The sequence below is a fragment of the Rhinatrema bivittatum genome, chromosome 2 (genome assembly GCF_901001135.1).
Source record: "Rhinatrema bivittatum chromosome 2, aRhiBiv1.1, whole genome shotgun sequence".
Lineage (NCBI taxonomy): Eukaryota > Metazoa > Chordata > Amphibia > Gymnophiona > Rhinatrematidae > Rhinatrema > Rhinatrema bivittatum.
Window position 1 is genome coordinate 811,817,273 of NC_042616.1, and position 23,009 is coordinate 811,840,281.

The window sequence follows — 23,009 nt, forward strand, 5'->3', positions numbered from 1 at the left end:
CCCTTTGAGCCCCTTCGCCGGTCCACTCTAAAGGATTTGACTCTGAAGGTGGCGTTTTTGGTGGCTATTGTCTTGGCGAGGCGGATTTCGGAATTGCAAGCTCTGTCTTGTCGGGAGCCCTTTTTACGAATCTCAGACTCGGGGGGTGTTGCTTCGTACGGTTCCTTCTTTTCTTCCTAAGGTTTATTTATTTATTTAAATTAATTTATATACCGGAGGTTCCTGTATAATATACATATCACCCCGGTTCACAAAGAACAGTAACTATCGCTACAAATAGCGGTTTACATAGAACAGAATAAAAGAAGTTTTACATTGAACAAAAACAAAGTAATAAGTTTTACATTGAAGTCAGCATGTGTAAATTTCTGATTAACAAAGGAAGAAAAAAATAGATCTGAATAACTCGTTGTGGGCTTGAAAAGACTTTTCTTCGTGTTCTTGGCTCTAGGGGAAAGCTTGTTTGAAAAGCCAAGTCTTAAGTTTCCCTTTAAATGTAGAGTGGCATGGTTCTAAACGAAGGTCTGGAGGGAGCGAGTTCCAAAGTGAAGGGCCTGCTGTGGATAATGCACGTTTCCTCAGAACGGATTTCACAGGTTGTGTGATTAGTCTGTTCTGATAGGCGCTTCTGGTTGGTTTCACAGATGTGTGTAATTGAATTTGGAATGTTAGGTTGAGAGGTGCGATGTTGTGTAAGGCCTTATGTATCATCATTAAAGACTTGAACTGGATCCTGTATTTAATTGGAAGCCAGTGGAGATGGTGGAGAATTGGGGTGATATGATCTCTCTTTTTGGCATTTGATAGAATTCTTGCAGAGGCGTTCAGGACCATCTGAAGTGGTTTGATGGTGCATGCTGGAAGGCCTAGGAGGAGAGAGTTACAATAATCCAGCTTTGGGAGTATGATGGCTTGTAAAACCATGCGGAAGTCTCTGTATAGGAGGAGAGGTTTGAGTTTCTTTAATGTTTGAAGTTTAAAGAAACATTCTTTTGTTGTGTTGTTGACGAATTTGTTGAGACTGAGTCTGTTGTCTATGATGACTCCCAGATCTCTAACTTGTTGTGTGGTGGAGAGCCCTGTGGTGACCGGATGTTGATTAGTGTTAGAATGTGAGGAAGGGGTATAGTTTTCCGGAGTTATAATGAGGATTTCAGTTTTGTTTTTATTTAGAACCAAGTTGAGGCTGGTGAGTAGATTGTTGATAGCTGACAGACATTTATTCCAGAATGATATGGCTTTGTATATGGAATCTTCTATAGGGATGAGGATTTGAATATCATCCGCGTATAGGTAATGTCTTAGCTTAAGGTTAGTGAGAAGTTGACAAAGTGGGAGTAGATAAATATTGAAAAGAGTCGGGGAGAGGGATGATCCTTGTGGTACCCCCCTTTTGGATTCGATGGTGTGGGACTCTTTGTTATTTATCTTGACCTTGTATGTTCTGTTCTCCAAAAATGATTTGAACCAGTTAAAAACTACTCCTGTAATGCCAATGTCTATTAGGCGTTGCAGGAGGCATGAGTGGTTAACGGTATCAAACGCTGATGAAAGATCAAGGAGAGCGAGGAGGCAAGGTTGGCCCTTTTCTAGGTTGAAAATGATAGTGTCTGATAATGATGTTAATAATGATTCGGTATTCATAGACTTGCGAAAGCCAAATTGGTTTGAGGTGAGGATGTTGTTTTCGTCAAGATATTCTGTAAGTTGTTTGTTTACAACTTTCTCCATAACTCTGGCAATCAACGGGAGGTTTGCTATGGGTCTAAAGTTTGCTGGGTCTGAGGTGGGTAAGTTAGGTTTTTTGAGGAGCGGCTTGAGCATGGCTAACTTGAGTTGGTTCGGGACATGTCCTTGAGAGAAGGAGCAGTTAATAATGTCTGCTAAAGGTTTGGCTATGGTGTTGGAGATCAGACACAGTTTGTTGTATGGAATATGGTCTGATGGATGAGAGGATGGTTTTATCTTCTTGAGAATATTCTCTATTTCTAGAGTGGATGTGAGCTCAAAAGTGTTGAGTAGTGTTAGTGAAGTGTTAGGTTGTTTGACATTTGGGTGCGATGGTTGTTGATCTGTTGGGAGTGGTGGTTGAGCGGTTGAATGAGGTGTTTGTTGAGCGGGTGATTGCGAAGATTGGGGGGTGATGTTGATTACGTGTTTTGGATGTGTAGATGGTCCCTTGAGGGGAGCTAGAAGTGAAGTGATTTTGTTGTCGAAAAAGTCTGCTAGTTCGTTCGCTTTAGTGAGTGCTTGATCGTCTGGAATGGTCGGTGCCGGGGGGTTTTGTGAGGGTTGATACATAGGAGAAAAGAGCTCTTGAATCAAAGATGAGGTGGTGGATTTTTTTGGAGAAGAATATTCTCTTTGTTGTGTTGATGTTGTTTCTGTATGAGTTAAGGCATGATTTGTAGATGAGGAGGGTGGTTGTAGATGGGTTTTTTCGCCAATTTTGTTCCTTGCATCTCAACTCGTGTTTATGATTTTTTAGCTCTGGTGTGAACCAGGGTCTCCTGTTGTCTTTGTTTGGATTGATAGATTTAGTTGTCATGGGGCAAATTTGATCTGCAACCTTTTTAGTGATGTTGGTCCATGATGAAGTTGCTGAGTTTACGTCGGATAGGTCTAGGTGCTCAAGTTCCTTGGCTAGGTGTTCACCGAGTTGGTCTCCTGAGCACTGTTTCCTAAGCGATATAGTTATAGGTTGTGTGGATTGTGGTGGAAGTTCTTTTATTTTTAAAACCGATGATATAATTCGATGGTCTGACCAAGGTATTGGAGTGCAAGTTGGAGTGGTGTGGGTTGTGATACCTTCATTTATAAAGATAAGGTCCAGCGTATGGCCTGCTTTGTGGGTTGGTTCAGTCACTATTTGTCTGAAACCCATATTGTTGAGAGAGGAGAGAAAAGTTTTACAGTTGGTAGAATGAGGTTGGATATCTACATGTAGATTAAAATCTCCCATGAGGATGGTAGGTTTCGTGGAATTTAGGTGTTTTGCTGTAAGTTCTATGATGGAAGATGGGTCAGCTTCCAGTATTCCGGGGGGAGCATAGATTAGGCCGATAGTCAGATGTTTTGAGTTGAATAGGGCAAATTCAATCTTTGATATGTTATTGGAAGTCTGCAAAGTCAGACCCAGCGTTTTTTTGGCTGCGAGGAGAAGTCCACCTCCTCTTTTTTTAGGTCTGGGAATAGAGAGAACATCATAATCCTGTATGGGTAACTGATTTATTAGTGCAGTGTCGGTGGGTTTTAACCAGGTTTCTGTGATAGCACAGATGTCAGGTTTTGTATCGGATAGGTAGTCGTTGAATATATGACTTTTCTTAGCGATCGATTGCGCATTAATCAATGTGAGTGAGAAGAGAGTTAGTCCAAGGAATTGAGTGAGTGGTGTCAGTAAGATGGGCCTGAGCCTCTGTTGACGATTGTGATGGGGGAGGGAAGGGGGCTTTGGTGTTCTCCATTTGGGATTGTGGATGATGGGAATTGTGAGGGGGTGCATGTTGGGATGTAAGTGGCTGAAGTGGAAGACTGTGGGAATTGTTACGGTTAACAGGAGTGCTAGGCGAATGCTGTCTGAAGAGAGCTGGATGAATGTGGTTTGAAGAGTGCTGGGTGGATAATGTTAGAAGAGTGCTGTATGTATGATGGGGTATGTTGGGTGAGTGCAGTCCGGAGAAAGATGGGTGAATGTTAAGTGGAAGCTTAAGGAAGACCTGGTGGTATTGGGTGGACGTATAATGAGATATTACAAATCTTCTGAGGGGTCTGCTGGTAGATCTGGAAGTTCTGCGAGCTTTCTTTGTGAAGTTTGTTTGGGTTATGTAGATCAGTGGCTTGGAGTCTCTGGTGCCACTATCTACCTGTATGTGGTTTGGTTTACCAGTTCTTTTGTAGATAGATGGGGCTTGAAAGTTAAAGCCGTTCTTTAGTGATGTTTGTGCTTTGATTTGTTGGTGTTGATATGTTGAATGAGCTGGTAGGAGGGCGGACAGAGATAGAATGGAATTATAAACTCAAACCAAAGACCAGGATGTAGACTCGGGGCTTCCTCGGGGTCGCGCTCCTTCGGCGCGCGACGCCGGCGCGCGACGCCGGAGTGTGAAGAATTTTAAAAGTCCCTCTGCAGCTTGATTGGCTGTTCGCGTTGGTGGGCGGGTCTTGGTATCGTGGGGTTGCCGCTGAGCCGCGGGATCGACGGTCAGGCTCGCCGGGGGGAAGGGAATTTAAAAGGCCTTACCCCGACGGGTCTGGGCGCCGACCGCGCAGGCCTCCCTTCGTGATCGCTGCAGCGGCTGCAGCTTTAGGTGAGTAGGGGCAGCAGGAAATAGAGACGCCGCCGGAGGGTGAAGAATTTTAAAAGTCCCTCTGCAGCTTGATTGGCTGTTCGCGTTGGTGGGCGGGTCTTGGTATCGTGGGGTTGCCGCTGAGCCGCGGGATCGACGGTTGTGTCCGCCTTTCATTTAAATCAGACGGTGGAACTTCCTTCCTTTTCAGAATTGGACAGGGCAGATCCTTTGTATAAAGATTTGCGCCGGTTGGATTTTCGACGGACACTGTTGCATTACTTGGAGGTTACTAAGGCTTTCCGAGTATCAGACCATCTCTTTGTGCTTTGGAGTGGTCCTCGACGAAGGAATGCTGCTTCAAAGACTACTATTGCTCGCTGGTTGAAGGAGGCTATAAGTTCAGCGTACCTGTTGCAGGTTAGGTCTCTACCAGTGGGACTGCGCGCGCATTCTATGCGCTCCCAGGCAGCGTCCTGGGCGGAATCTCATCAGATATCGCCAGAGGAGATTTGCAGGGCAGCGATGTGGACGTCGATACATACTTTCACCTGTCATTATCGTCTATATATCCAGAAAATGCAGAACCACAACTCCGTGCACCAGCCTCCATACACTGCTAACCTGAGGGTGATCAAAACTCAAAGGTTGACAGGTATGGACAGATCCACCTGGCAGCACTCCATCCCCTGCCAATTTGGGGACCCTGAGCCTGATTTGGGAATAGACCCTCAGTTTCTGACTTAGCAATCACAGAACATTAGCCATTGACCCTCAGTTCTTATGTTCTTAACATGCCTCTGTATAAAATTCTTGTAGTATTAATTCCTTTCCCCCTCTTGGCTATGAGCAGTGATGTTATATTTCCAGATGTTGTCCCCAGGGTTTTCTCTAAGCTGCAGAGCTTCCACCAGCTCCTGCTCTACACAGGCACACGTAGGTGAAGCGAGTGAGGATGATCATGGATTGTCTTCTCCCACTCCTTGCAGGGATCTCCTGGGAAAAGATTCACAAGAAAAACTGGACATTAAGCTGCACCCAGACGGGAGTGGCCAGCTGCATGTGCCTGGACTGACCAGTGTGGAGGTTAGCAGCTTCCGCCGCATCAAAAAGGTACTAAAGAGTCAAGGGTCACATGGTCATGTGATCTGCAGACTGATTAAAGGCATGACCATTGGGCTCAGTCATCTTCTGGTTCCCGAGGTGACCTGGTCTGGCTCAGGATTGATTACTTTGTCATTACTGTGCATGCCCATATTTTATTTTATTATCAATGATGATATCACATTTTTTTTAAACATAATCTTTATTGAAGCAACATGACGAAGCCAATTGCCAATAACAGAACAGTACAAAAACACAGCGAAACAAACGAAGGAACAGGCAGTACAATCCGTATTTCACGTCGCTTCCTTATTTTCCAATTTACATCCACCCAGAAACCCAAACACAAGCACACCCCATTCAACCATCACTCACACTACCAGAAGAGCATCCATGAGCACGCAGTCCAGTATAAGTCAGTAATGTGGGAAATAAAAAGCAATTATCTAATCTTCCATCTAGCAACCCGTTCCCAGAGCGCAAAATAGTGTTTCAAAGATATAATCACACATCTAGTACCCAACTCCTTCTTTCTCACATGTCCCAGTGTAGCAGTGTGAAACACTGCCTGTTGCCAGTCCTGAAAAAGCGGAACAACGATAGTATTCCAATGAGATAGGCGGACAAGACAAGAACCGTTGACCCCCCCCAGGTAGCGCCTGAATGCCAGTAAAGAGTTACAGATAAAGGGGGCCGCCGTCCCATGCAACAGTACATCCCAGGACACATTCAATAGCCAAGAACATATTTTGCCAAAAAGATTATAACTTTGTGCATTCACTGAACATGTGGCAGAGATCTCCACGTAAATGGGAACATTTCAGACATTCAGCGGAGGACCACACACCCATCCTAGCCCCCAGATCTCTAGATACATAGAAACGATGTATACGTTTGAATAGAATTTCTCGCAGCAAATTAAAAGCTCTGCTGATATCAGATGCAACAATCTCAAGGCGCAGGCCTGCACTCCATTGCTTAGCCACTTTGTCTAAATGCAGAGAGGGCAAATACTCAGGCAGGAAGCATAGCCAAATACCAATTTTATTAAAGCGAGGAGAGGTTTCCAAAAAGGTTTCCTCTGCATCGGAGAGAGCAAGAAGTGCCACATTCCCCTGGCAAGTCGCCAATGCATAATGTCTGCATTGCAGATAAGTAAAAATAAATTGCCATAGGGATGTCCCATTGTTCTTGATGTCGTTGAAAAGACCACAATTTATGCTCCTCCGCATCTACCAAGGGTCCAAGACAAGACAAACCCAGCGCCTGCCAGGTGTGAAAAACTGAAAAATCAACCAGCAGGAAAATCCTTGTTACCTGTAACAGGCAAAAAAGTATGAGAAAAAAGTATGAGAAAAAAATGTGAAGCTTGCTGGGCAGACTGGATGGGCCGTTTGGTCTTCTTCTGCCGTCATTTCTATGTTTCTAAAAGGGGTCACTGAGGCTGAAGTATGAACTAGAGCCCTCCACCATTTCTAAGCTCTCTGAAATGCCCCCATCCAAAAGGTATTAAGGCCTAGGCTACGAAGAGTAGACATGGGGAGGTGAAGCAGATACATTCCATGATAAGAGAGGGCCCATTCCTCCAACAGCTTCTCTGGATCATATTTATGATGTCGAGAGGCCCAGTCTTGAATGTAACGTAAAAGACAAGCAACATTAGAACATAAGAAATTGCCATGCTGGGTCAGACCAAGGGTCCATCAAGCCCAGCATCCTGTTTCCAAGAGAGGCCAAACCAGGCCACAAGAACCTGGCAATTACCCAAACACCAAGAAGAACCCGTGCTACTGATGCAATTAATAGCAGTGGCTATTTCCTAAGTAAACTTGATTAATAGCAGTTAATGGGCTTCTCCTCCAAGATCTTATCCAAACCTTTTTTGAACCCAGTTACACTAACTGCACTAACCACATCCTCTGGCAACAAATTCCAGAGCTTAATTGTGCATTGAGTGAAAAATAATTTTCTCTAATTAATCTTAAATGTGCTACTTGCTAACTTCATGGAATGCCCCCTAGTCCTTCTATTATTCGAAAGTGTAAATAACCGAGTCACATCTACTCATTCAAGACCTCTCATGATCTTAAAGACCTCTATCATATCCCCCCTCAGCCGTCTCTTCTCCAAGCTGAACAGCCCTAACCTTTTCCTCATAGAGGAGCTGTTCCATTCCCTAATCATTTTGGTCGCCCTTCTCTGTACCTTCTCCATCACAACTATATCTTTTTTGAGATGCAGCGACCAGAATTGTACACAGTATTCAAGGTGCGGTCTCACCATGGAGCGATGCAGAGGCATTATGACATTTTCCGTTTTATTCACCATTCCCTTCCTAATAATTCTTCACATTCTGTTTGCTTTTTTGACTGCTACAGCACACTGAGCCGACGATTTTAAAGTATTATCCACTATGATGCCTAGATCTCTTTCTTGTGTTGTAGCACCTAATATGGAACCTAACATTGTGTAACTACAGTAAGGGTTATTTTTCCCTATGTGCAACACCTTGCACTTGTCCACATTAAATTTAATCTGCCATTTGGATGCCCATTCCCTGTATGTACCAGGATCAGTCCAGACTGCTGGGTTATGCCTCCCTTCCAGCAGATGGAGTCAGAGAAACAAACTAAAAGGACACCCCCTATATAACCTAGTGTGCTACCTGCAATCCCTCAGTATATCTCTGACTCCTGCAGATGAAAGAGAGCATAACCTGCGGTCCTGATCCTTGCTAAATTATTCGCTATCTGGGGTACCAGGTTTGATTTTGGGGGGGATCTTCCTTTGATTAGATCAATTTCTTAAAAAAAAAAAAAAGATTAATTGAATAAAGTTAAAAAAATAAAATAAAACTTATCAGCAACTGCTGAGTGATCTGCAGGCATGGCAGGGCAATGCCCTAAGGCCAGTTTTTCCCGAAGTTAGTACTGCTCCCTGGTGAGTTTGGGGGAGAATTAATCGGTGGGCCGATCAATCTCCCTCCCCCCTTATTCCCAGAGACGATTTCTTCCTCTAGAAGGTGCTGGTTTTTTCAGGCAGGGAAGTTAATTTCTTTACCCCTGCTGGTTGATTGCGATCAACTTTGTTTCTGTCAGCTGTTGGTTTCAGCACTTGCCTGCCGTCTCTCCTGGGCCTCCAAGCAGGGTGGACTTATTCACCTGGCTGCCTTCTTGCTTTCGCGCGCTTGACATGCGCGTGGTTCCTGCTGTGGGGCTTGTGGGGAGCCGGCGTCTCGGCTCTCACGCGATGGTCTCTGCTCCCGGTGTATTCCCAGAGGCAAGGGACCTTTGCGGAGGCCGCATTCGGAGCGGGGGGAAGCTTTGCCGTGATCACGCGGCTCGGAGACAGATTCGGCAGCTCACAGGCAGAGGCCTGCCTCCTCCCCGCGTGACTCGGAAGCGGCGGCCATTTTGTCTGCTCCGATATCAGATGCAGGGCAAGACTTAGAGGGGGAAGATCTCCCCCCGCTATCCCCGCCAGATTTGAGCCCCCAGCAACTGCGCAGTCAACAGCTAGACACAGACCCTTACCTCCAGAGGGGGGGGGCCTTAAAACGACGGCATCCATTTTCATTGCAATTTGTTTTACTCCTCCATAAAGCATATCTGGAAGTGGAGGCTGACTGGGACGTGCAGGATCCGGCTCCTGCAAAGCAATTCAGACCTGCTGAGGACCTGGGGGGTACTGGACCTAGGATTTCTTCCTCGGTGTCGCTTGCGGGGTTGCCCGGACCCTCCATTCCTTTCAATCCAGTGCAGCAAGACCCCCCCACATTGGACGTAGGCAATGATGTGGATAGTACCACCCCTCTAGAGGGAGACGATCCACAGGTGCGCCGCCTGTTACATCAGGAGGAGTTGGATCACTTAATTCCATATGTTCTTCAGGAGCTGGAGATCCCGGCTCTGCAGCCTGTGTCTGATTCCTCACCGGGAGATGCGGTATTATCGGGGCTCCATGACCCTCCTCGGACCTTTCCTTTTCATCCGAAGCTCTTCCAAATTCTGTCCCGGGAATGGGATGCGCCTGAAGCCACTTTGCGAGTCAGCAGGACCATGAAAAAGCTTTATCCGTTACCAAGTGAGACCTTGGAGCTTCTTAAGCTTCCAAAGGTGGATGCGGCGGTCACAGCCATAGCTAAACATACCACGATTCCCGTCACGGGAGGAGCGGCTCTTAAGGATTTACAGGATAGGAAGCTGGAAATTTTGCTTAAGCAGATTTTTGAGGTATCCGCATTGGGAGTCCGTGCCACCGTCTGTAGCAGCCTTATGCAAAGGGCTACCCTTTGCTGGGTACAACAGCTGCTCACTTCCCAGGAACTTCTGCCAGAAGAGGCGGAGCAGGCAAACCTCATGGAATCAGCGGTTGCCTATACAGTGGATACCCTATACGACCTTCTCCGTACCTCTGCCCATACTATGTCTTCGGCAGTTTCTGTGAGGAGGCTATTGTGGCTCCGTTATTGGTCGGCTGATGCCTTGTCTAAGTCTCAGTTAGGTTCTTTTCCTTTCAAGGGGAAATTGTTGTTTGGCGACAATCTGGAGCAACTTGTTAAGACCTTAGGGGACAACAAGGTTTACAAACTACCTGAGGATAAGCCCAGATCGTCTTGGCCGATCGGTACTGCCCGGGGTCATTTACGAGGGCAACGTCACTTCCGTTCTGGCAGGGGTGCTTCCTTTGCCACTCGGCAACCGGCAGGACGGTCACAGGCATGGACTCTTTCCTTTTGTGGCAGACGGCCTCTCCGCAGTGGCTCCTCTCAGGGTTTCACCGCCAACAAAGCTCCCCAGTGAAGATATGCCGGCCCATTCCTCCGTCCCGAGGATAGGGGGATGACTCTCCCGGTTTCGTGAGGAATGGGTCAAAATCACGTCCGACCAGTGGGTACTAGATATTATAAATCACGGTTACGCTTTGGATTTTGCTCGCCCTCTTCGGGATTTGTTCCTTGTGTTCCCCGGTGGGGCGCCAGCAAAAAGTCAGGTGATTCTTCAAACTTTGTCTCGGTTGAAGGCTCTGGGAGCGATTGCCCCAGTTCCACCACACGAATATCAGACCAGTCAGTACTCCATTTACTTTGTAGTTCCCAAGAAGGAAGGCTCGTTCCCCCCTATCTTGGATCTAAAGGAGGTCAACAAGGTTTTGCGAACCCCTCGGTTTCATATGGAGACGTTGAGGTCCATCATAACGGCCGTGCATAGAGGCAAATTTTTGGCCTCTTTGGATCTGACGGAAGCTTACCTTCATATAGGAATTCAAGAGCATCACCAGAGGTTCCTGAGGTTCATGGTGCTGGGAGAGCACTACCAGTTTTGCGCTCTTCCGTTCGGACTAGCGATGGCTCCCCGAATGTTCACCAAGGTGATGGTAGTGGTCGCAGCCTGCCTCCGACAAGAGGGGATCCTAGTGCACCCCTATCTGGACGACTGGCTCATTTGGGCGAAATCAGCAGAACTTTGCAAGGAGGCGGTTCAGTCGGTCATACGCCATCTCCACTCGCTTGGCTGGGTAGTCAATTATGCCAAGAGCCAGCTGGTCCCATCTCAAGTCTTGGAGTTTCTGGGAACTTGTTTCGACACGTTGGCAGGCAAAGTCTTCCTGCCTCTGTTGAGAATGGAGAAGCTTATGACTCAAGTTCGCCGTCTATTGACCCTCCCTTTGCCCAAGGCATGGGATTATTTTCAGGTTCTTGGTTCTATGGCATCTACCCTGGTGATGGTTCCTTGGGCATTTGCTCATATGAGACCCTTACAAAAGGCATTGCTTTCCCGTTGGGATCCCAAGTCGGAAGAGTTCCACCTGCCTTTACCATTATCGGAGATCCCTCGAGCCAGCCTGGATTGGTGGCTGGTATCGGACCACTTGCTTCGGGGGGTGGACCTCGAGAATCCGCAGTGGCTAATTGTAACAATGGATGCCAGCCTCTCCGGATGGGGGGGGGCAGTCTGTCAATCTCACATAGCGCAGGGTCTGTGGACACCTCTGCAGGCCAAGTGGTCCATCAATCGGTTGGAAACCAAAGCAGTTCGCCTAGCGCTGCGTCATTTTCTTCCGTTGGTTCGGCAGCGGGCGGTATGGATCCTCTCCGACAACATGACCACCGTGGCTTACATAAACCGACAAGGAGGAAAAAGGAGTTGGCCGGTGGCCTCCGAGGCAGACCAGCTAATGTCCTGGGTGGAACGTCATCTGGCTCGCATAGCGGCATCTCACATTGCCGGAGTGGATAACGTCCAGGCGGATTTTCTCAGTCATCAATGACTAGATCCCGGAGAGTGGGAATTGTCCGAGGAGGCGATGCACCTCGTGGTGCGTCGTTGGGGGACGCCTCGGCTGGACCTAATGGCAACCCGTCTGAACGCAAAAGCGGCTCGATTTTTCAGTCGCAAAAGGAAGCACGGATCGGAAGGGGTGGATGCCTGGTCCTCCCTTAGCCTCCCGACATTCTCCTCTACGTGTTTCCTCCGTGGCCATTGGTGGGAAAGGTGTTAAGGCACATAGAATCTCACCAGGGTACGGTCATACTTGTAACTCCGGAGTGGCCGAGAAGGCCTTGGTTTGCGGACCTAATCAACCTCGCGATCGAGGGCCCCCTACGTATGGGTCACCTGCCAAATTTACTGAGACAAAGTCCAGTATTTTTTGATCAGGCAGCTCGCTTTTGTCTTGCGGCTTGGCTAATGAACGGAGGCAATTAAGAAAGAAAGGCTATCTGGAGGCAGTAATTTCACTTTACTTCAAGCGCGAAAGACTTCTACTTCCCTCTCCTATATTCGGGTTTGGAAAGCGTTTGATTCTTGGTATGGCGGGATGAAGATGTCCCTGCGGAAGGCCTTCATAGTTCACATCCTTGCCTTTTTGCAGGAAGGCTTAAAGAAAGGTTTGGCGTACAGTTCGCTCCGAGTCCAGGTGTTGGCTTTGGATGTTTGAGAGGTAAGGTTGATGGTTCTACTATAGTGAGCCATCCAGATGTAGTCTGTTTTTTGAGGGTAGCCAAACAGTTGAGACTGCCAGTACGCGCGATATGTCCCTTGTGGAGTTCTCTGTGGGCTTTGCGGTTCTCCGTTTGAGCCTCTAAAACTGGCAATCTTGAAGGATTTAACACTCAAGATGTTTTTCTTGTGGCTATTTGTTCGGCTAGATGGATCTCCGAGCTTCAAGCATTGTCGTGCAGAGAGCCATTCTTACGGATTTCAGACTCGGGGGTGTCACTTCGGACGGTACCCTCCTTTTTGCCTAAGGTGGTTTCGGCTTTTCACATCAATCAGACAGTTAAGTTGCTGGCCTTTACAGGAGTGGATCAGGATTCTCCTCAGTACCAGGATCTGCGGAGATTGGATGTTCATCGTATTCTTCTTCGGTACTTGGAGGTGATGAAGAGAAGACCAGACAATTCTGAAGGAGCTGGAGAGATTGAAGAGAAGACCAGCCAATTCTGAAGGAGCTGGAGAGATTGGAGAGAAGACCAGCCAATTCTGAAGGAGCTGGAGAGATTGAAGCGAAGACCAGCCAATTCTGAAGGAGCTGGAGAGATTGAAAAGAAGACCAGCCAATTCTGAAGGAGCTGGAGAGATTGGAGAAAAGACCAGCCAATTCTGAAGGAGCTGGAGAGATTGAAGAGAAGACCAGCCAATTCTGAAGGAGCTGGAGAGATTGAAAAGAAGACCAGCCAATTCTGAAGGAGCTGGAGAGGTGAAAGAGAAGACTAGCCAATTCTGAAGGAGCTGGAGAGGTGAAAGAGAAGACCAGCCAAGAAACAGTCTAAGTGAGAGAAGAAGACAACAGAAAGAAGACAAGCTTCAAAAATGAGGGAGGATCAGATTTTGCAGATATTGTAGCACTGTGGAACAGAGGCTGAAAATGTTGGTATCTGAAGAGAGCCTGGCACCAATAGTCAGTCTGAGACTTCTGGCGAAACCAGAAATGGATAGGGGGACGGAGTCCATCATGAGAAAACCAGAAGAAGGAGAAGAAACATACAGAGAAACAGGGAAAAACTGGAGCTCTATTTTGGAGGGGCTCAAGGGTGAGTGCATCGATGAAGATACATCAGAAAGATGAGAATAACTGAGAGCTTGAGGGAGAAGGGACAGAGAAAGAAGACGAGATCTGTGTGCCCTTGGAAAACATATGATAGTGACACCTGACCATCGACCTACTGTAAACAGAGAAAAGTAGTGGAGCCAGGACAGAGTCTTTAGGAATATACGGAATAAAAAGGAGCTAGAGCAGCTATCAAACTAAACCATGGAGAAAAGCTGGCAGTCGCTCAGAAGCACATGATTCGGAGGGAAACAACTTCCCAGGGAAGCTGAAATATCCCAATAGAAAGGCTGATGTAGTCCAGATGGATCTAAATAAAGAGCACGCAGTGATGAATGGCTCAAAACTTCCTGTATCATCTGATAATAAGCAGGCTGTGAAGTAAAATTAGAAATACAAATAAAAATTGCACTTTGCCCCGTGTGTCTGCGAATGCCAGAAGTCTGAAAAATAAGATTGGGGCGTTAGAATATGCGGCACTGAATAAAGATGCGTACACCTGGAGGAAAGAAGAGAACCAATGGGTAGGGACCTTCGTTTCCAGGGGTTTTGTATTGCATTTTTCCCTGGAATTTATCAGCGTTCATACTGAACAAAAATGGGAGAACTCCAGTGGGGAAATAAAAGACTCATTTTTATCCACGGATTCTTCTCCTGATTTCTTTTATTATAAATTCCAGGTAAAAATAAAATGAAATAAAAACTGAAAACCAAGGCGCCTACTGAAGGGAGCACAAATCATATTAACATGGCAGGGCAGCTCAACCTGGCGGAGGGGTGGAACTGTGCATTAAGGACAGCACGGAGTCAAGCAACAAACAAACTGCACCGTGGAATCTGCAGGGGCAGAAAGCCAGGTGATATGTGCTGTATTTGGACTGGGAGTCTCCTGAGGGGATGACACAGTTATGGGCTAGGAGGCAGTGCCCTCATGTGGACTGGGAACTGGTTAACACTTGTTAGAGTAGGAGAGTGGGCATCTAAATGGCAAATGAAATTTAATGTGGAAAAGTGCAAAATGAGGCACACAGGGAGAAATAATCCCAACTACAGGTACACAATGCTGGGTTTGGTATTGGAAGTCAGTAACCAGGAAAAGGACCTTGGTGTCCTTGTGAACAATACGTTGAAATCCTGTGCTCAGTGTGCAGCAGCAGCAGCCAAGAAAGCAAACAGAATGCTGGGGATTATTAGGAAAGGAATGGAGAATAAAACAGAGAATATCATAATGCCTCTGTATCACTCCATGGTGCATCCTCATCTTGTGTTCATATATCATACACAAACAGAATGCTGGGGATTATTAGGAAAGGAATGGAGAATAAAACAGAGAATATCATAATGCCTCTGTATCACTCCATGGTGCATCCTCATCTTGTGTTCATATATCATACACAAACAGAATGCTGGGGATTATTAGGAAAGGAATGGAGAATAAAACAGAGAATATCATAATGCCTCTGTATCGCTCCATGGTGCATCCTCATCTTGTGTTCATATATCATACACAAACAGAATGCTGGGGATTATTAGGGAAGGAATGGAGAATAAAACAGAGAATATCATAATGTCTCTGTATCACTCCATGGTGCATCCTCATCTTGTGTTCATATATCATACACAAACAGAATGCTGGGGATTATTAGGAAAGGAATGGAGAATAAAACAGAGAATATCATAATGCCTCTGTATCGCTCCATGGTGCATCCTCATCTTGTGTTCATATATCATACACACACAGAATGCTGGGGATTATTAGGAAAGGAATGGAGAATAAAACAGAGAATATCATAATGCCTCTGTATCACTCCATGGTGCATCCTCATCTTGTGTTCACATAGCATACACAAACAGAATGCTGGGGATTATTAGGAAAGGAATGGAGAATAACACAGAGAATATCATAATGTCTCTGTATCACTCCATGGTGCATCCTCATCTTGTGTTCATATATCATACACAAACAGAATGCTGGGGATTATTAGGGAAGGAATGGAGAATAAAACAGAGAATATCATAATGTCTCTGTATCACTCCATGGTGCATCCTCATCTTGTGTTCATATATCATACACAAACAGAATGCTGGGGATTATTAGGAAAGGAATGGAGAATAAAACAGAGAATATCATAATGCCTCTGTATCACTCCATGGTGCATCCTCATCTTGTGTTCATATATCATACACAAACAGAATGCTGGGGATTATTAGGGAAGGAATGGAGAATAAAACAGAGAATATCATAATGTCTCTGTATCACTCCATGGTGCATCCTCATCTTGTGTTCATATATCATACACAAACAGAATGCTGGGGATTATTAGGAAAGGAATGGAGAATAAAACAGAGAATATCATAATGCCTCTGTATCACTCCATGGTGCATCCTCATCTTGTGTTCATATATCATACACAAACAGAATGCTGGGGATTATTAGGGAAGGAATGGAGAATAAAACAGAGAATATCATAATGCCTCTGTATCACTCCATGGTGCATCCTCATCTTGTGTTCATATATCATACACACACAGAATGCTGGGGATTATTAGGAAAGGAATGGAGAATAAAACAGAGAATATCATAATGCCTCTGTATCGCTCCATGCTGCATCCTCATCTTGTGTTCATATATCATACACACACAGAATGCTGGGGATTATTAGGAAAGGAACGCGGAATAACACAGAGAATATCATAATGCCTCTGTATCACTCCATGGTGCATCCTCATCTTGTGTTCATATATCATACACAAACAGAATGCTGGGGATTATTAGGGAAGGAATGGAGAATAAAACAGAGAATATCATAATGCCTCTGTATCACTCCATGGTGCATCCTCATCTTGTGTTCATATATCATACACACACAGAATGCTGGGGATTATTAGGAAAGGAATGGAGAATAAAACAGAGAATATCATAATGTCTCTGTATCACTCCATGGTGCATCCTCATCTTGTGTTCATATATCATACACAAACAGAATGCTGGGGATTATTAGGAAAGGAATGGAGAATAAAACAGAGAATATCATAATGCCTCTGTATCACTCCATGGTGCATCCTCATCTTGTGTTCATATATCATACACAAACAGAATGCTGGGGATTATTAGGGAAGGAATGGAGAATAAAACAGAGAATATCATAATGTCTCTGTATCACTCCATGGTGCATCCTCATCTTGTGTTCATATATCATACACAAACAGAATGCTGGGGATTATTAGGAAAGGAATGGAGAATAAAACAGAGAATATCATAATGCCTCTGTATCACTCCATGGTGCATCCTCATCTTGTGTTCATATATCATACACACACAGAATGCTGGGGATTATTAGGAAAGGAATGGAGAATAAAACAGAGAATATCATAATGCCTCTGTATCGCTCCATGGTGCATCCTCATCTTGTGTTCATATATCATACACACACAGAATGCTGGGGATTATAGGAAAGGAACGCGGAATAACACAGAGAATATCATAATGCCTCTGTATCACTCCATGGTGCATCCTCATCTTGTGTTCATATATCATACACAAACAGAATGCTGGGGATTATTAGGGAAGGAATGGAGAATAAAACAGAGAATATCATAATGCCTCTGTATCACTCCATGGTGCATCCTCATCTTGTGTTCATATATCATACACAAACAGAATGCTGGGGATTATTAGGAAAGGAATGGAGAATAAAACAGAGAATATCATAATGCCTCTGTATCGCTCCATGGTGCATCCTCATCTTGTGTTCATATATCATACACACACAGAATGCTGGGGATTATTAGGAAAGGAACGCGGAATAACACAGAGAATATCATAATGCCTCTGTATCACTCCATGGTGCATCCTCATCTTGTGTTCATATATCATACACAAACAGAATGCTGGGGATTATTAGGAAAGGAATGGAGAATAAAACAGAGAATATCATAATGCCTCTGTATCACTCCATGGTGCATCCTCATCTTGTGTTCATATATCATACACAAACAGAATGCTGGGGATTATTAGGGAAGGAATGGAGAATAAAACAGAGAATATCATAATGCCTCTGTATCACTCCATGCTGCGACCTCATCTTGTGTTCATATATCATACACAAACAGAATGCTGGGGATTATTAGGAAAGGAATGGAGAATAAAACAGAGAATATCATAATGCCTCTGTATCACTCCATGGTCTGACCTCATCTTGTGTTCATATATCATACACAAACAGAATGCTGGGGATTATTAGGAAAGGAATGGAGAATAACACAGAGAATATCATAATGCCTCTGTATCACTCCATGGTGTGACCTCATCTTGTGTTCATATATCATACACAAACAGAATGCTGGGGATTATTAGGAAAGGAATGGAGAATAAAACAGAGAATATCATAATGTCTCTGTGTCACTCCATGGTGCATCCTCATCTTGTGTTCATATATCATACACAAACAGAATGCTGGGGATTATTAGGAAAGGAATGGAGAATAACACAGAGAATATCATAATGCCTCTGTATCAGTCCATGGTGCATCCTCATCTTGTGTTCATATATCATACACAAACAGAATGCTGGGGATTATTAGGAAAGGAATGGAGAATAAAACAGAGAATATCATAATGCCTCTGTATCACTTCATGGTGTGAACTCATCTTGTGTTCATATATCATACACAAACAGAATGCTGGGGATTATTAGGGAAGGAATGGAGAATAACACAGAGAATATCATAATGCCTCTGTATCGCTCCATGGTGCGACCTGATCTTGTGTTCATATATCATACACAAACAGAATGCTGGGGATTATTAGGAAAGGAATGGAGAATAAAACAGAGAATATCATAATGCCTCTGTATCACTCCATGGTGCGACCTCATCTTGTGTTCATATATCATACACAAACAGAATGCTGGGGATTATTAGGAAAGGAATGGAGAATAACACAGAGAATATCATAATGCCTCTATATCACTCCATGGTGCATCCTCATCTTGTGTTCATATATCATACACAAACAGATTGCTGGGGATTATTAGGAAAGGAATGGAGAATAAAACAGAGAATATCATAATGTCTCTGTATCCCTCCATGATGTGACCTCATCTTGTGTTCATATATCATACACAAACAGAATGCTGGGGATTATTAGGAAAGGAATGGAGAATAACACAGAGAATATCATAATGCCTCTATATCACTCCATGGTGCATCCTCATCTTGTGTTCATATATCATACACAAACAGATTGCTGGGGATTATTAGGAAAGGAATGGAGAATAAAACAGAGAATATCATAATGTCTCTGTATCCCTCCATGATGTGACCTCATCTTGTGTTCATATATCATACACAAACAGAATGCTGGGGATTATTAGGAAAGGAATGGAGAATAAAACAGAGAATATCATAATGCCTCTGTATCACTCCATGGTGCATCCTCATCTTGTGTTCATATATCATACACAAACAGAATGCTGGGGATTATTAGGAAAGGAATGGAGAATAAAACAGAGAATATCATAATGCCTCTGTATCACTTCATGGTGTGACCTCATCTTGTGTTCATATATCATACACAAACAGAATGCTGGGGATTATTAGGAAAGGAATGGAGAATAAAACAGAGAATATCATAATGTCTCTGTATCACTCCATGGTGCATCCTCATCTTGTGTTCATATATCATACACACACAGAATGCTGGGGATTATTAGGAAAGGAATGGAGAATAAAACAGAGAATATCATAATGCCTCTGTATCACTCCATGGTGCATCCTCATCTTGTGTTCATATATCATACACAAACAGAATGCTGGGGATTATTAGGAAAGGAATGGAGAATAAACCAGAGAATATCATAATGCCTCTGTATCACTCCATGGTGCATCCTCATCTTGTGTTCATATATCATACACAAACAGAATGCTGGGGATTATTAGGGAAGGAATGGAGAATAACACAGAGAATATCATAATGCCTCTGTATCGCTCCATGGTGCGACCTGATCTTGTGTTCATATATCATACACAAACAGAATGCTGGGGATTATTAGGAAAGGAATGGAGAATAACACAGAGAATATCATAATGCCTCTGTATCACTCCATGGTGCATCCTCATCTTGTGTTCATATATCATACACAAACAGAATGCTGGGGATTATTAGGAAAGGACTGGAGAATAAATCAGAGAATATCATAATGCCTCTGTATCACTCCATGGTGCGACCTCATGAGTACTGTGTGCAGTTTTGGCCACCACATCTCATAAAAGACATACAGAGAAGGTACAGAGAAGGGAGACCAAGATGATAAAGGGGATGGAATGATTCCCCTATGAGGAAAGGCTAAAGAGGTTAGGACTCTTCAGTTTATATTGATGTACTACACTGCTAATAGACGCATCCTTCAGACTTTTATAAAATGCTACTTAGACGTGTAACTTCCAGTTTTACACGCTGAAAATTACCCCCTTTGGGAATAGCTGGGTATATGTGATCCAGACTGGCCGCTGTCGGACATAGGATCCTGGGCTTGAAGAGTCTTGGTCTGATACATTTCTTGTCTTATTAACTAGAATCATGAGGGAATGATTAGATAGATAAGAGGAAAACTGGTGGATTTAATACCAGAAAAACTCAGTGATGAGCAATTGGCACAGGGTAGGCACCTGCACAAGGGATATTGGGCATTCACATATCATGGGGAATCACCCTCCTCCTTCCTCAGCATTACCTTTTGTTCCCCATGTGATCCTCTCTGTCTCCTCTTCCTTTGTCCTCCCTCCAGTTATTCTTCTACTCCTCAACCTCTGTACAAACCTCAGGCACCCTTCCCCTCTTCCTCTCATTCCCAAACGCACACAAAATGTTTTCCCTCTCCCGTCCTCTCTTCCTGGCTGTTCTTCCACTCCCTAACTCCCACACAAATCTCTTTCCCTCTTCTGTTCACTTCTTTCCCCCAGTTTCTCTCCCAATGCCCTCCCAACCCTGGCCCGCTGGAGAGGAATGGTGCTTTATGTCATGTCAATCTCTGGACTGCCCTCCGTTCTCGATGCCGAGCACAAGCACCTACACAGTCAGCTAAATCTTTTTCCCCAGCTCACAGATATCAGATAAACTCAGTCCTTGCTTTCCAAAAACATGTATTTGAATGAAGAACAATTCAGCACTCACAGCAGATGAGAAGGTCCTAAGAGCAGCAGCACAGATAGGAGAGACTGATAACTGTGTAATAAGTTTTCTCTGAGAGCTGATATTAGCTGTGGATTAATAGTAAATAAGAGGTGACAACATGATTCTTCTCAGATCTTGAAAGAGGATGAGAACGAGCTGTTAGCCTGCCAAGAGCCTTCTTCCAACTGAAAGACTCTGCAGGGACCAGAAGGAAGAGGAGAAAGGCAGAGAGAGAGAGAGAGCAAACAGGAACCAGACTTAATAGGAAGTTCTGAAACATTTAAACAGCAATTATCAATCATCCATCAGAGCAGGGAGCTTAAAAACCCTGCAGAATCAAAGCTGTGCAATATTTATTTTATTTATTTATTTATTTAAGGTTTTTTTATCTACCGACATTCATAGGAACATCATGCCGGTTTACATCGAACATAGTTAACCAATGAAAAGAAGTTACAATGAACTAGGGTAGGGGTAACGGGGGAGGTAAGGTTACAGAGGCATAAAATATGTGTAGGACAGTGGAAGTAGAAAACAATGAAAATTCAAAATATATGGATACAGCGTGAAGAAACTATGTGTACAATGAAGTTAGGGTCGGGGAGTTAATGATACAGAGGCATATAACAAAATATGCGTAGGACGGAGGATATAGAAAACGGATATTCAAAATATAAGGGTAAAGCGTGTAGTAACAATGTGTACAGAAGTCAGATATGGGGTAGAAGACAGGTGGCAGCGTAATAAAGAAACCTAGGCATACACTGTGGAGGCAGAACAGCCTCCACTACTAGTTGGGTACATTCTCATGATCTGAGCCATTTTGATTCAAATCGGAAGACTGGACTTGAGAGCAAAGGAAACAAGCACAGTATGAAGTGCTGGTTTACCTCTTGGCACCTACTGGGGGAGAGGATCAGAAAAGGGAGAAAGGATCACATGGAGGGGGACAGAACTGGGGAGCAGTAGTGGAAGGCAATGCTCCCTATCGGCAGCCTATGACGCTGGACCCAGATTGGCAAGAAAAATGCTGTGATGAACTATGACAAAGGCTGCTGAGAGGTCTGAAATGATCAGAACACTTTGCTGGAAGTTTATTAATGGAAGTAGGAAGATGATTGAGCAGGTGGCGAAGGATAAGAATGGTTCCCACATGATTGTTAGTGGAAGCAGGGAGATGATTGAGCAGACGGAGGAGGGCGACAGATTCAGTAGAGTAAGAGGGTCTGTAGTCATATTGGAAGGGACTGATAGCATCAGAGGAAAGAAGAAAGTCCAGAGTCTATTGGTAGATTGCCCATCCTACGATTCTCGCACGGCCATTGACGAATGCCTGTGTTGGGTTCCTGTTGCAGGTGCTGCTGGTGGGACGCAGGAACAGAGCCACTTACTGTACCAACATGAACGATCGGAGCTCCCGCTCTCACGCTCTGCTCACCGTCACGATCACCGGCACAGACCTCACCACGGGAGCCAAGACCTCAGGTGAGCTGTTCGAAAATATGGGGGAATCTGCACCCCTACCGGCCTCCTCTCACCCAATGATGGCTGTGATAGGGCGCGGCTCTTACTGCCCTCTGTAAATGCAAAATCTTCTTTTAATTAACGGGGCAGAGGTGCCCTGCCTCAAAATGTAACCCAGAGAGGGACCTTACATTTCTCAAGATTGAAAGCTTGGCGCGGAGCGTGTGTGGGTTTTGGAGTGAGGAAGGGGTGTAACGAGCAAGGTCTGAGGTATCAGGCACAAGTCCCAGGTGGAAAAGTTACAGATTCAGAAAAGAATTCACTGGATTCACTCAGAACGTTTAAGGCTAACGAATGTGCAACAGTACCAGCCCTCGAGTACTACTTAAGGAAGGCTGCGGTCTACTCCCAAACCTTGCATCTACCCAACAACTCTGTTCTTGAAGTTTAAACTCTTTTTTTGGCCCACTGGTTTCCTCTTGCTCCTTTTGGACTTTCACCTTAACCAAAACCGGCTTCTACCAAGCTACGGAGCCATTCGTCTTTATTCACAACATGCCGGGGGGGGGGGTTTGCCCTATTTCTAGCCATCTCCCCACGCCTGCCTAGCCCAGCCTCCGTGGCACTGCTCAGCAAGGAAGCAGGGACCGGAGATCTCTCCTGAAGCTGGTACAGGTGGGTTTTTTTTCCCATTAGACGCCGCTCATGAGTGGTGGCTGAGAGGCTGTGGGTGCTGCCTCTGCGGCGTCCTCATCCCCGAGTGGACTGGGGGGGGGGGGGGGGTAGGGTGGAGTCGGTCATGGGCGACTGAATCTGGGACCTCTGCATAGTGCCACATAGCGCTGCCGCTGAGCTCTTGTCTTTATAACTGAAATGCATAGAAGGAAGGTGGGAGTTAATCTTTTTATGGGAGGTTGAATTTTCTCA

The 23,009-nt window shown here is 44.9% G+C and overlaps 1 protein-coding gene across 3 annotated transcripts in view; it reads left to right on the top strand.

The window, feature by feature from the left end:
- KIFC2 (kinesin family member C2) overlaps positions 1-23,009 on the top strand; it is a 147,215-nt gene that overhangs the window by 120,427 nt on the left and 3,779 nt on the right. For all 3 annotated transcript variants that reach the window (XM_029592229.1, XM_029592230.1, XM_029592231.1), the window contains exons 15-16: positions 5,279-5,402; positions 21,974-22,103. In XM_029592229.1, the coding sequence (XP_029448089.1) occupies positions 5,279-5,402; positions 21,974-22,103 (254 nt within the window). The remainder of the gene's footprint in view (positions 1-5,278; positions 5,403-21,973; positions 22,104-23,009) is intronic.